Below are 15,893 nucleotides of genomic sequence, written 5' to 3' on the forward strand. Positions count from 1 at the left end.
CCAGTATGATCCAACATGGCCAAGAGAGCTGTTACACACACACACACACACACACACAACAACAATGTTCTTCTGTTCACATCTGCACTGAAACAATTTCTTTAGATCTTTACCTCTCTTTCTCTCTCAAACACACACAAACACATGATGCAAGCGCTAGATTCACGACTCTCACTGGCCTTTATTCACAGTAGATCTTCACACGATTCATCTGTTTTTACTCAACCTCCTTTAGAAAACAGTACAGTGGCTCTAGCTGTGAGGTATGACAAAATATATTTTTAATTGTAACAAATTAATCGTTTTTTTTTTTAAATAAATGTATATTTTACGGAAGCCCTGAACCGCAACCTAAAAAAAAAAAAAAAAAGTCAGTAAAAAAAAAAAAAAATCTGTAAAAAAAAAAAAATCTAGCATTTCGAGATTAAAGTCGAAATGTTTCGAGATTAAAGTCGGAATGTTTCGAGATTAAAGTCGAAATGTTTCGAGATTAAAGTCGAAATGTTTCGAGATTAAAGTCGAAACATTGTGCATTCATAACAGTGCGCGTCCACTGGCTCAGAGCGCGCGCGTGTGCGTGTGAAGTCGAACTGCCATGGATAAACACAAAATAGTAGCTTTTTACTTGTATCTGAATTACTTATCTTACTTTATCATTATAAAATATAATGCGCCGGAATAGACTTTAGCCTATAGGAAAACCAACACGGAAAACACTTTTCAGACTGGATGGAGAAATCCAGCTTTATGAATGAATGAATGAATGAATGAATGAATGAATGAATGAATGAATGAATGAATGAATAGGGCATTTATATAGCGCTTTCATATATGCCTCAAAGTGCTTTACAATCATATCAGAGAATCTCTCCTTAGCCATAAGTGGTTATTAAATCTTAGGAAATCACAGGATCCGGCCAAATGATTGGATACAGAATGATGCACTTAAAATGTATCCAGAGCGTATTTACGTTGAAGAGGGAGACCGAACAGTTACTGTTGTGTTCTCGACCCAGATAGTGTTGACTAGACGAGCACGAAAACACCTCAGAAACACTGCCACTAGCACGTGTGACGTGTGTAGAATTTTGTTGAAAGCCCAGATAAAAGTAAAAAGCTACTATTTTGGGTTTATCCATGGCAGTTCGACTTCACACACACACACACGCGCGCGCTCTAAGCCAGTGGACACGCACTGTTATGAATGCACAATGTTTCGACTTTAATCTCGAAACATTTCGACTTTAATCTCGAAACATTTCGACTTTAATCTCGAAATGCTAGATTTTTTTATTTTTTTACAGATTTTTTTTTTTTTTACAGATTTTTTTTTTTTTACAGATTTTTTTTTTTTTTTTGTTTTAGGTTGCGGTTCAGGGCTTCCGTAATATTTTTATTCAGCAAGTGACAGTAAAGATATTTATAATTGTTACAAAATATTTCTCTTTCAAATAAATGTTCTTCTGAACTTTCTATTCATCAAATAATCCTGAAAAATGTATTTATATGTATTATTATTAAATGATTTATTATTATATTATTATTATATATTATATTATTATTATTATTATTTATTATTATTATATTATTACTATTATTATTAAATTTATTTATTTATTTAAATCACATTTATACAAAAATATATATTCAACATTGATAATAATAAGAAATGTTTCTTGAGCAGCAAATCAGCATATTAGAATGATTTCTGAAGGATCGTGTGACACTCAAGAAGACTGGAGTAATGATGCTGAAAATTCAGCTTTGCATTCACAATAATAAGTTATCAAAAAGTTTTTTTTTTTTTTTTTAACATAAAAATAAATGGTATTACTTTCACAGTAATGTCCAAAAAAAAAAAACTACAGTAATAATAACATAGTACTTTTTTGTAAATGCTGTGTATTTATTGAAAGGGTCTCTACTACTGGATGTGTCTAACATAAACAAATGTCTTGGTGTGTGTGTGTGTGTGTGTGTGTGTGTCCACCACGGTTTCCCAGCAGACCTGAGATTTAGCTTGAACCCCCCCATCAGTGTGTGTCTGTGCACGTATTTGCTTTACTCCTGCCGTGTAAAAATAGATGGAAAATTACAAAGTGGCATTCCCTACTGCTCTGGAAGGAAGTGGTCATGCACACGCACACACACATACACACTATGTGGAGTTGTTTGAAAAGTCCAGGTGATACAAATGAACAGCTAATGAACTCATAACTTATGTTTTTAATATTTCAGCATATTTAGACATTTTAATAATTTAGCACATGTGGTCTTTTTAATATTTAAATATATTTAGTTACATCCATAATTTAGCAGCTCCACATTAAGCCAAACACTGGGCGATATGAACCAAAGTAATGGATTGGTGGAACTTCAAGCTCATTCTGGACAGATGTAACACAGCCCATAAATCATTTATCAAAACATTAATGGAAAAACCTTTAAGACATCCTTGTTAATTAAAACAAGGATTATAAAATGTTTGTAAAAATTAATTCCTTGTACGTATCATTTTTTTAATTTAAAATTGTATTACTTACATAAAATAGAACGAGTAAACTTTTTTTACTTAAAATAACAATTGTCCACCGCTTCAAACACCTCGCCGTAACAGAATTACGTCTTTCTTCTTTAAACACCAAACAGTGCATCTGAATGGCAGAAAGTTGTGAAAACCCAAGTTTCTTTTGCTGGGCATTACAGACTTTTCAGTCTCTGTTGACTATCGGAGAGGGCCAATCTTGGGGTCCGCACTGTTGGATGTGATTTTTGGTGTTATTAGAGGAAAAAAGCGGAGGGCTCATGGACGAGGATCAGATCTCTGTGCAGATAGCGGTTGGTATCATCCTGTTCATCACAGAGGATTTTGTTCTTGAGTGAGCAGAACATGGGACAGGAAATGGGAATGAGGGAAACGCATGCATTAGCTTCTGTGAGCGGCCTCTCGCTACATATATTTCTCATATTTTGGGGATTTGTACTAATACCAGTGGCTTTTTGCTGAATACTAAAGGGTTTAAAAATACAATATAGCCATATAATTATCAAAATGAAATGAAAACCATTATCGTGAACACCAGATCTCCAAAACCTTTTGGAGTTTTGAGAGCTTAATGTTGTCTTGCTCATCCAGGCTCGGGTGCTGGTGGTTTTTAGAGTACATAAAGCTGTGCTGAGTGACTCTTTGACTGACCAAAATGAGGAACTGAACTGAAAAACTGCAGGAAAGGAGCAGAAACGCTCGAGCACGATCTCAACAGGGTAATTCCACACATAAGACCTCATCCTCAGTCTTGTCCAAACATAAGAGATTCAGTGTGTCATTAAAAGGCAGCAAAGCACAGAATAATCAGTTTATGTTTAGTCTTCTCCTCTCTCAGAGACCTGGATTTGGACATGTGTTGAAATGTTTTGCAACTTTGAGAGTTTGGAGGAAAAATGCTGTGGATTCCAGTCATATAAAGGTCAAGAAAATGCTCTTTTACTCTACATAAGACTTGGGTTCTTTAAGTAACAATGATCATCGCGGTTTCAATCACGCCAACAACATTGGTGTGATGCCATGCCATTGTGATGGGTCTTGCGGTCTAGACCAATAGTTCTCAACTGGTTTGGCAATAGACCTTATTCAGAGCAGCGCCATGACCGGTGTGAAAGTGAGGCTGTGAGGGATAAACCATGTTTTCAATGGCACCCACTTTAAAAAGCTCATAGATCACTTATAATTTTGTCTACTGAAACTTCTCGGGAAGATATTTTTGCAGTTTTAAATAATAAAAAAAACACATAAAATAACAGCAAAACCCCCTTAAGAGATGCATGTCTATCTCTCACAGCCTCTCTTTCATTGTGGTTAAAATTCAAAGATGGCGCTGCTGTGAATAAGGTCTACGGGACCCACATTTTCCAATGGTCATTCAGCCGTGACCCAAATTTTGGGGAATTTGAACCAATCCAATTTATTCCTCAAAAATGGTTAACACACATGAGTAGTACTGTAAACATAGCTAGACGATACTTTGACAGTTTGTTCTACAACAATTACTCACTCCCATAGCGAAAACGTGAATTTTGAAGGAGTTATGTTCATTTTTGAAAATGTTTGTTTTTAATAAGTAACTAAATAAAACTGAGTGTCTGCAGTGTATGTTGTGATGTCAAAATGTCAAAAACTATTGTCAAGTTATGATTAGCCTACCACAGGCTTTATTTTACTCATAAATTGAAAAACCCCATCGGAAAATCTTGAAGGAATTAGACTTCCGGGTTCTGATGTCATACCTGTGTCACTCTATGGAAATGTAGCACAGTGGAATTACAAAAAAAAAAAAAAAATGTTTTCTGGCAGAAGAGCAAAGTGTTTACAGAATGTCTCTGTCAAAATAAAAGTCTCACATCAGAAAAAAAAAATCTAGAAACAAGCTTTTGTTGTTTCTTTGACTTTGACCACTCAAAACGGTCTTGCAACCCATTTTTGGGACCCATCAGTTGAGAAACGCTTGTCTAGATTACTACTTTAACAGAAATTCCTATATAAAATTCAGTGCAGTTGATTTGCATTTTTATAAACTGTGTGGAATGCTCATGTTAGCATCCGAGTAGGAAGAAGGAATTTATGACTAAAGCCTCAGCCGTGTCATTCTAAGGTAAAACACTGGCCCATTTATACAGCCAGATAATATGGAAACGAATCTTGCTTATTTTCATGCTCATAAAAGTGCTATTTGACTAGTAAAATGAATAAACTAGTCACACTTGGTAAAAAAAAATTCATAAATCAATGAATGAATAACTTTGAATATTTGCATCTTTTAAAAACAAAAACTGCTAAACTAGCAGTTGTGGTCTACTGGCGGTGAGGGTTCTAGTCTAGCTAGCAACATTTTCCAGTCTCACTTCTCTTCCAGCTCTTCTTTTCCTGTCCTTTCTCTATCATGGTCAAAAGAAAAAAAAGAATCAATAGGTAAAAATAAATAAATTAATTAAAATGTAGTTTTTAATAATGAATAATAAAATATTACAAATTATATAATCATGTAACCAAAGTGTGAGAGTTCTAGTTTAGCTTCAGTCCTGCCTCTCTACATCTTTTCCAGTCCTTTTTTAAGGTTACAAAATAAAATGTCAAAGGTCAAAAAAAGAAAGTTAAATAAATATAATAAAATAGAAAAATAAAAATGTTATTATATTATATCAAAATATAACATTTAAATGTAAAAATCTAAATTTAAATTTTATATTTTTAATTTTTAAAATTGTATATTTATATTTTTTATATTATATTTTTAATTTTTATTTTTAAATGTAATTTTTTTTGTTTAATTTAAATTTAAAATTTAAATTAAACAAAAACATAATACAAAATTACTAGGGCAGTGCAAAGATTAATTGTGATTAATAGCATACAAAATAAAAGTTTGTGTTTACATAATATATGTGTGTGTGCTGTGTATTAATGTGATAATTATTTTGTATATATAAATACATATGCATACATGTACTGTATATATTTAAGAAAATGTGTTATTCATATATAAAATATTTATATTTATATATAATATAGATTATGTATTTATATATTATGCAATTAATTATGCAATTAATCTTTATGCAATTAATTATGCAATTAATCTTTGCACAGCCCTAAAAAATACTAAATATAATCATGTGACCAAAAGTGCTCGTAGAGTTCTATTCTAGCTTGGTAAAATTTACAGTAGGCCTATGGCTTGTCCTACAACCTTTTCTCTACTGTGATTATAAAATAAAATAAAAAAGGTAAAAAATAAAAAATGATAAATAAAAAAACTGATAATAAAAATAATAATAAATATAATCATGTGACCAAAAGTGGGCATTCTCCATTAAAAAAAGAGCATAAAGACTGACAGATTTCAACCAGAATTTAAACACACACTAGAACAAATGCAAAATTTCACACTAGAGTTGGAAGTCCGAGGCGTTTCTTACCTTCAGTGAATCAAAGCACGCGATGACTCGCCCGTTCTCCACCTGGCAGCTCTTGGCAGGATGCGCAAACTTGCACTCAGCATCGGAGCGTGAGCACGTTCCCCGCTGAAACTCTCGACACACCTCCAGCGTCAGCCATTTCGTGTCCCGCATGTGAGCCATATTCATCGCCATCTCGCTTTAGCGGCAAGCAAACTTCAGTTCCTTAAAATCCCAAAGTGCTTTGGGTGTGCTTGTGTTTTGTCAAAAGTAGTCTGTCCTTTTTGCTAATGTTCTCTTTCTTAGATCATTAAGCTCCTCTTTCCTCGTGGATAAACGCCAGGCCAAAGGAAAAAGAACAAACCAAAAAAAAAAAAGGTTGCTTCAAGGAAAAACTGAACTGCAGTAATGGATCCCAAAGCAAAAATCCTTGACTCTGATTGGCTGATTCAATAGTGCCCGCTTCAGCTCTGTCTGGTAGGGGTGGTTCGGGGTCACAGGGATTGTGGGGTTGTGCAGGCAGTCTTTCACTGATGTGGGCAGCAAGCAGGCAGGAAAGCTGAGGCTTGTACTATAAGCAGCTCCAAGCAGCGGCAGACGCAAGAGAGGGCACGATACTTAGTACCCACCTGCAACAGAGGAAAAGAGGAGGAAGAGCTTTATACCGGCTCTTCAGCAAACATTTTCATCAGTCGAGTCTGTGGTTAGATTATTTCACTGTGCACTAAACTGAAACAAACCGAATAAGCACTTTCGACGACCTGAAATCTAATATTTCTCACCAATTGTTGACAAGTGTTGGACATGCAAAAATAACATGTTAGCTTGCTGTCCATTGTTATCTATTATGTAGGCATGTATGCATTTTTTTTTAAGTTTGCAACTTAAATAAATGTATTACTTTATTAAAGTTTATATATTACAATCTGAATTTCTTCTGGTTTCTAAAATAAAATAAAGAAAAATCCTAATAAAGTTACACATTGAAAACATAAATACAAATAAATATCTAATAAATTTTACGTTCTCAGGAAAAGGTGCAACAAAAAAAAAGAACTGTCCTCGTTGAAAAATAAATAAATACATTTAGAATGTAAGTTAAAATATCTGGTAACTGAAATTATGGCAAATTTCACCTTAAAACTATGAAAAAAAATCTATCTATTGCAAATAAAAAATGGAAAAAAAAATGTAATCATCTTAGATGACACAATAACTTCCCCTAACTGAAAAATCACCCATACAGTGTATAATACATACTATTATTTTTCCCAAAATAGCATGTGATATGGAATGCTTAATGCAACAATAACTATTTCAAACTATAGCATGCTACATTACCATCATATGAGCTCATCATCATGAGGCCATCATATGACTCCTGTTTATTTCCTCTGTCCACGTAGAAATAAACATATTGTGCATTTTTCATCCAGTTTCATGCAAAAATAGATCAAGTATTCAAGGAATGTCAAGTTGGGAGCATTATGTTACTACATACTGCATATTTTGGCAGATGCAGTAGAAGAAGATTATCCAGGTATTCCACACATACAGAAAATGCACATTCTGAAAATTCACTGCATGGAATTGTGCTCATTAGGACAGACAGCAAGAGAAGAATTGGGACGCAGCCGATCTTCCACTTTATCTCACAACCTTTCTCATTCGAGACTCTCACCAGCTGCATAAATCCTTCACACCCCTAAAAATGCCAGAAATGCACTGAAGTCTGCAGAATACTGTTAGTCAGAGCAAATAAAACATTGTCACTCACATTCCTGGACTAACACACACCCCACTGACACACATACACACTGGTCTCTGTCTTATCCAAACACACATACACACACACACACACGGAACACATACAAAGCAACCCTTCAGAATTGTATGTTTCAGTCCAGTTTGAGGAAAACTGAACCAAATAACACATCTACAGCTAAAGAGCTGTGATGTATCATTTATCAGAGAGTGAGAAGTTGGAAAGTGAACGGCGAGGTCATTTCCTGTTTCTCTAAACTAAACTATTGCGCGACTCGCAGTGAGCCAATCACAGGCAGAGATGTAGCAATGTTCCGGACGCATGCCAGTTGAGAGCAGTAGATCAGACTGAGAGAGGGTGACACCTTTACAAAAATCTAACATCATTTTAACTTGAATGACAGTTATTCCATTTATTGTTAGTATACAACCATGCAAGATTGGTATTAGCAACCAGTTCCATAGAAACAAGAAAAGAAAATTAATTAAATTAACTAAATTTAAAAAAAAAAAAATTATAACTAGACCAGAATAACAGAGACTTGAGAGTGACCTCTTTTAACTTGGGCCAATAAGTAACCACCTAGCAACCAATCAGAATACCTTAGCAACCATCCACAACAAAGTGCTAAAGTGCCTCTCTGAATAGGGTCTGTATGCGCAAGCACCACTCACACACAAAAAAATGGAAAAATATAGTAAATATTATTAGTATTTTCCAGTAGTAAAAAACAAACAAAGAAATACATATTTATGATTCTATAATATTATATATTATAAATAAATAAATAATAATAATAATTGAACTTAAATATACAGGTTTATAATTCTATAATGTATTCTTATAAATAAATAAATAATAAAATTAATTAAATATATTATAAAACAAACAAACAAGGTACACTACAAAATCCATTAACATATTTACTGACATATCACTTGAGACTTAAATGAGATTTATTTGGAGTATTTATTTATTGCACAATGCACATTTCTTAATATAAAGCCTAAACTGTATTTTAATATCACTATTAGTAAGGATAGTATGATCACTGTGTAATACCAGTCTTTAAATGCAAGATATTTAAAGTACATTTCAAACATACTTAAGTATATCTTTAGTTTAGACATCAGCACTATTTCTGGATAACTAAAGTCTAGTAAGTACAAAATTTGTTTAATTACGTTTATCAATTTAGTATAACAAAAGTACAATTGCAGAGTATTTATGTTAAGCGCAGTACATAAATATGTATGTATTTGTATTATATTTACTTTCTTTATCAGAAATATGGTTATCATGGTACATTTTTGTAAGAGCACTGGTATGCTACCTTGGATCAAATACATTATAAAAACAAACACACACACACAGCCCTGTTTATGGAATGACATATTTAATCTGATAAGTCTTTCAGTGATGAAGCAAACTGGATCCTGGGAACACTGAATACTCAAAATAGGCTAAATGATTTTGTGAAATGAAAAGTAAGCGATCGCTCTGGATAATGTGAATTCATGAGCCTTGCAGCGTGATTTTGATCTTGCATTAAACAGGCTCATGCCTGCGTTATCTGTGTTTACTGAGAAGAGGAATAATCGCCATGACAATTAAAGAAAATTCATGCTCAGACCTGGATCCTACTTTAAGATCCAAGTCTTCACTTGATCATAACGATGCCGTTTCTTTGGTCCAACTTTTCTTTTTTGGTTAAATGATTTGGCTATTAAGTCACCATATATCTCCCACAATCCTTTGCGGTGGAATAACAAAATTCTTAGAAGTTGCTGCAAGGTCAAACAAGGAGAGAAAATAAGAACGACCGAGTGAGAGAGAGAGAGAGAGAGAGAGAGAGAGAGAGAGAGAGAGAGAGAGAGAGAGAGAGAGAGAGAGAGAGAGAGAGAGAGAGAGAGAGAGAGAGAGAGAGAGAGAGAGAGAGAGAGAGAGAGAGAGAGAGAGAGAGAGAGAGAGAGAGTATCTGGAAGTATGCCAATCAAAGCCCATTAAAAAGTCAAACATTTTTGCCACTGGGAGGAGAACTGGATGTTATGTTCTCGTTTAAGAATTGGAAACTATTTCAATGATTCACATGAATGAGATATTAAATGTTTCATTCTCTTTGCACTTTGGCTCATGGCTATATTTACGTCTACTGATGTCTAATATGCTCCTGCTGGTGAAAAATGCCTGATTGAACATTTTGATTTCCACTGGCTCTGTTTGTAATTTGGCAGCAGTGCAATATTAAAAGACTAAAATTGAATTATAACTAAAGGTTAAAATCAGTCTGAGTTTAGTCTGTTTAGGAAACAAGAACAAACACTGCCTGCAAAGATCTTTGACTCTTGAAATATGCATCATATTACTATTGAAACAGCAGTGTTTGAGACTGGTTCACATTTGTAAACATGACAGCTAATACCCATATGGGAAACTGTTACCGTTTAAGGATCTAAACACTTTTATAAACAGAACCATACTGTCGGAACTAAAACTAGATGGATTTTTACAGTATGATAAGTTCCACAAATAACTTTATTCTCTAGTTCTTTAGAAAACCATATTTGAACTTGAAGAACACAGAAACCAACCAGCTGATCTAAAGAATACGATGAATGTAACAGCAAGAACGACAAGAACCAATACCAAAATACCAAATATTCAGCCAAAAATGATTTTTTTTTTTTTGGAAATAGGCTCATTTTACCACTCCCCCAGAGTTAAACAGTCGAGTTTTACCGTTTTCGAATCCATTCAGCCGATTTTCTTTTTTTTAGAAGAATATTAGTAACCAGACAGTTTCTGGTCTCATTGACTTCCATACTATATTTTTTTCCTACTATGGAAGTCAATGAGACCAGAAACTGTGTGGTTACTGATATTCTTCTAAATATCAGAAAATCGGCTGAATGGATTCGAAAATGGTAAACCCAACTGTTTGTAAAATGAGCCTATTTCTAAAAAAAAAAGTAGAGTATCCCTTTAAGGTTGTGTTAAACCTAATGTTTATGACCATACCTTAAAAATAAACATTTAAGAACAAACCTGTATGTTTATTAACCTAAAACCACATAACTAACTACAGCTTTAAAGTACAGCTCATTTTTCCGAATCTATCAGACTCAACCACAATCTGAGATATAAAATGGATCTTTATGATGTCGCTTTGCAACTCAGAAGTGAAATGCTTCTGATCTGGAATCAGGCAAGATGTGAACGCTCTAAAATCCTGATTACATTTACTCCCCATTCAGCGAAAACCCAAATCAGCATGAAGGAACTGGCCTGAATCTGGGTGGAGTGCTTGATCAGAAAGGTGTGCGGGCACCAGAGATGGTTATCTGAACCACAGCATTACATCGTTTGACTCAGACGTGTGTAGGTGATGATTGCCATGTTGGAAAGGGTTGAAAATAGTATCATCACCATGGTTACACAGCACAAAGCCCTTCTACCCAGTAACTCAGACACATGCACAGTTTATAACGTTCTGCAAAGCTGAGAGAATCGAAAAGGTTGAAGGTTAATGGTTTTCAACATGTTATTTATTAACTATTCAAAATGACAAGTTCAGTATGATAAGACTTCAAATTTTATTAAAACACAAGTATTTTTCTACAATGCCCTCTAGATGTTAAGCGCATAAGCGTCTTGATACATTCAAGATCAGATACATTTCATTAGTGGCATTAACGACACCATGCAAAAACACAAAGCATTCTTTGGCAAATGAAAGTCTAGCATCAGACAAAAAGCAAGAAAACCCAAGGATAAGATGTGAGATGGTGCGAACACATATGTTTATCGTCGAACGGTCGTATAATAGGGTAACAATATATTTTAAGGTGATGTAATAACACTTCACTACATGTACTTACAATAGTAATAACATTGTAACTAACCTTAAACCAATCCCTAAACTTTATAGTAAGTACATGCAGCTAATTAGCATTACTCAGTACTTATTTGAGTAAGTACGTCACCTTAAAATAAAGTGTGACCTATATGGGATTAAACCACTTACATGACTCTTTTTGCATCCATGATTATTCACCGTTTACATTGCTAATGCAGAATTCTGCTAAAAAAAAGATGTAGAGCTAGTCTGAACAGAATTGGAAGTGAATTACAGAGAACTAAAGTGAAGTGTGCTTCCCTATAAAGACTCCATGTGCTTATTTTCCTGACACTTTCACTTTCTCAACTACAGCGTGCCGTCGACAAAACCCGAAGACTTGGCGCCAGACCACCCCAGACATATTATTTGTATATTTTCCTTCCTCCCCCTCCAAAAAAACCATGATCTTCAAACGACTCAAACAATGGCTTTAATCACACACACCCTTCTCGGCGACGATGCTCTTTCATCATTTTCAGACTTTTAATAGTCTGCAGCAGTAGCAGAAACAATAACCCGCCTATGAAGTGCCCTAAAAGTCAGCATAACCTGTTCTGAAGGAATCTTCTCTTACATGTTTAAGTTTCCCTTTAGCGCAGGAAAACCACCGCGAGCAGGCTTGCGAGAGCTCGAATCCATATGTTTCTCTCTGCAGTGAGAGCGTGTTCAGCGTTTACTTACATGACTGCATGGAAGAGTGACGCACTCAGACAGAAGTGAAAACCTGCGTCAACATCTCTCTCCCCTCTCTTTTCCCTCTCGCAGACAGTTACGCTCTCACACACACACACACACGCCCCTGTGCAGTCCCAGGGTGCCTGACTGGGTCCTACCGCTCTGAAATCTAGCACGAGCCATATTAGGAAACAGCAGTTAAACATGTCACACGTAATTTACATGTGGGGGGGAGTGGAAAGAAGCTCTGTCGTAAGAGCCCAAGAGCGTATGCAAAAAAAAAAAAAAATTGAAAAAACATGCACACGCTGGTACGCGCATAAAACAAACAGAAGGGAAGTGAGACCCGAGAGGGGGGTTTAAAAAAGGAGAAGTGCTCTCAGGATCAACAGTTAACCAATCGCGCGGCTGCCACTGTCTAAACAAGTAGCCGGTCGCGGAGGGGTGGGGGAGTACCTGCGCGAGGGACGTTTCCTGCCAAACGCACAGATGCAACCGCAACTTTTAAGTACGCGGAAAAACACTGCTGAGATTTGTTTGCAGTCCCCAAGACATAACAAACTGCAGTTAACCACAAAAGCACCCTATAAACTCAAAGGCAGCCCACACACACACACAGAATAACCCCCCATCCTCACACAGCAAGCGCGCAAAAGTGGTGCAGTGCTTCAAGCCGAACAGCGGAAGAGAGACAGACAGGAACGGGAGCGCGAGAAAAAGCAGTTCTTACCTCTCACATCATGATTACTATTGAGTGCGCGTATGTGTGTGAGAGATCAGACACGGGCGGCAGGCCGCGACAGCAGAGCCTCAGGCACCGGGTGGACCATTCTCAGAGAGGAGGAGAAAGAGAGAGAGAGAGAGAGAGACAGATAGAGAGACAGAGCGCGTGTGGCTGCTGGTTGCGCCACTGTGTGTGTGTTTGTGTGAGCCTGCGAGAGCGAGAAACATCAGCACTGCGCAGAGCACCGAACTCAAGCGCCAATCACGCTCACTGGAACCGCCCACCCACACAACCAGGAAGTGCTGCTGATAATGCTTTGAGTTCCTCACCAAAGAGAGGAGAAAATGAAAAGGGGAGGGGACAAAAGGAAGGAAAGGGAGGTAAAGAAAAGAAAACGAGTGTGCTTGTGAGATTACATCGTGCTTTCCCTGGAGCCTGTCTGCGTTCGACTCCAGACTGCAGTGGGACACGCATACACACACACAGCTGTACACCTGGTGCATTGTGCGACAAAGTTATCTGCTGCAAGGAAAGAGAGAATTTGGGCTTAATTTGACTCCGAATATGGGTTACGGTCATTTCAGGAGAGAAACACATCATGCACTATAATCCGCTTTGAAAAGCGTGATATATTTACACCATAAGCTATTTATTAAATGACACTGAGGAGAACTAGGTTGCCTTAATTTATTTCGCTGATGTTAATACTAACAAACTCCCACATGGCTGGGAATTTAGAGTCCCTTCAAACTAAACAATATTTTCCTGGAGGATCATAAAGCGTTGAAACTGGGGCATTAATTCATTATCTTCTGAAGGAAAAAAAAATGCTTTATAGCATTATTTGCATATTTGAGCCTCGCCCAGCAACGACTGCGGTTATGACTCTATCCGACTACTGGGGAAATTGTACATAGCTCACAATGGAATAATCATAATAATAAAAGACGATTAACTTTTTTTGTGCAAAGGTCAATAGAAAAAGGGAAACTTGCTGTTGTACATACACACTAAACACAAGGATTTTGTTTTTAGAATTGATTAGAGATTCACTTACGCTGACGGTTCATGGATATGTGAAAAGCTAAGGTGTGTCCTGGGTTCTTTTAGGTTTACAATTAACGGCGTGTGCTAAAATGCCCTATACACCAGTGTTACTTTAGTATAATTTATGTACTTCACACTTTAGTTTAAAAACTTTAAGTTGTGATGCCGGTGCCGTGATGTGGCAGAAACACAGGAAGGAGGCTGGATCCAAATGCAGTGTAGAGGCTTTATTAAGACAAACTACATATTTAAACAAAGACTCAGGAACAGGGCTCAGGAACAGGACTCAGATACGGGAGTGACACACAACGACCTCACACGTACAACAACTCACAAACTAAGACAAAAACACAGGGCTTAAATAATCAGACAAGCAAACTTAACAAGGTAACAAGGGGGCGTGGACAATAGGAAACACCTGGAAAACTCAATAGACAGGGAACCACTAATAATACAAAGACACAAAACCACATCATAACAGAGCCCCTCCCCTATGGGCGGCTCCTGACGCCCATAAAGACACCAAAAAGTTCAGGTGGGCGGTGAAGCGAAGGCGGTCTGGGGGAGGGACGGAGGGCCAGGCCCGTGCAGGGGAACGGGACCAGGAGGTAGCCAAGACGAGCCTGGGCCGCAGAGCGTGGGCGGAGCAGGACCAGGCGAAGGCCAGGGCGGAGCAGGACCAGGCGAAGGCCAGAGCGGAGCAGGACCAGGCGAAGGCCAGGGCGGAGCAGGACCAGGCGAAGGCCAGGGCGGAGCAGGACCAGGCGAAGGCCAGGGCGGAGCAGGACCAGGCGAAGGCCAGGGCGGAGCAGGACCAGGCGACGGCCAGGGCGGAGCAGGACCAGGCGAAGGCCAGGGCGGAGCAGGACCAGGCGAAGGCCAGGGCGGAGCAGGCTGTGGACGTGACCAGGGCGGAACTGTGGAACCCTCGGGCATCCACAACAGTGAAGGTCCCTCAGACGGCCACGGCGGTGAAGACCTTTCGGGCGGCCACGGCGTTGAAGACCCCTCGGGCGGCCACGGCGGAGAAGACCCCTCGGGCGGCCACGGCGGTGAAGACCCCTCGGGCGGCCACGGCGGAGAAGACCCCTCGGGCGGCCACGGCGGTGAAGACCCCTCGGGCGGCCACGGCGGTGAAGACCCCTCGGGCGGCCACGGCGGAGAAGACCCCTCGGGCGGCCACGGCGGAGAAGACCCCTCGGGCGGCCACGGCGGAGAAGACCCCTCGGGTGGCCACGGCGGAGACCTACTGCCCCCCCCCAAAATTTTCTTGGGGGTAGCTACGGGGACATAGGCTGGAGCAAGCACCGGCTCAGAAACAGTCTCCAGCTGGACGTGGCTGACGTGCAGCGCCGGCTCAGGAAGCTCTGCTGAGACGTGACGAGGCTCTGGAAGCTCTGCTGAGACGTGACGAGGCTCTGGAAGCTCTGCTGAGACGTGACGAGGCTCTGGAAGCTCTGCTGAGACGTGACGAGGCTCTGGAAGCTCTGCTGAGACGTGACGAGGCTCTGGAAGCTCTGCTGAGACGTGGCGAGGCTCTGGAAGCTCTGCTGAGACGTGACGAGGCTCTGGAAGCTCTGCTGAGACGTGACGAGGCTCTGGAAGCTCTGCTGAGACGTGACGAGGCTCTGGAAGCTCTGCTGAGACGTGACGAGGCTCTGGAAGCTCTGCTGAGACGTGACGAGGCTCAGCGGGCATGATGGTCGTGATAACATCCCTCTCTACCTCTCCAACAGTGAAGGGAGATCCACAAAACTGCAGGACAAAATCAATGAACTGCTCCAGGGTCCAACTGGGGTCCTCCTCTGGTAAATTTAAACCAATGTCCAGAT

The 15,893-nt window shown here is 38.7% G+C and overlaps 1 protein-coding gene across 12 annotated transcripts in view; it reads right to left on the reverse strand.

Moving 5' to 3' along the window:
• Window positions 1–13,215, reverse strand: part of mbnl1 (muscleblind-like splicing regulator 1) — a 50,323-nt gene extending 37,108 nt beyond the window's left edge. For 4 of the 12 annotated variants that reach the window (XM_089131052.1, XM_089131050.1, XM_089131049.1 and 1 more), the window contains exons 1-2: window positions 13,021–13,212; window positions 5,974–6,581 (exon numbers count right to left, since the gene is read on the reverse strand). In XM_089131052.1, the coding sequence (XP_088987178.1) occupies window positions 5,974–6,147 (174 nt within the window). In that variant the 5' untranslated portion in view covers window positions 6,148–6,581; window positions 13,021–13,212. Of the gene's footprint in view, window positions 1–5,973; window positions 6,582–12,189; window positions 12,444–13,020 lie in introns of those variants that run through there. The other 8 variants (XM_089131055.1, XM_089131054.1, XM_089131053.1 and 5 more) reach the window with 4 other exon arrangements.
• Window positions 13,216–15,893: the final 2,678 nt, after the last annotated feature.

This window comes from Pimephales promelas, chromosome 5 (genome assembly GCF_988280905.1).
Source record: "Pimephales promelas chromosome 5, fPimPro1.hap1.1, whole genome shotgun sequence".
Taxonomy (NCBI): Eukaryota; Metazoa; Chordata; class Actinopteri; order Cypriniformes; family Leuciscidae; genus Pimephales; species Pimephales promelas.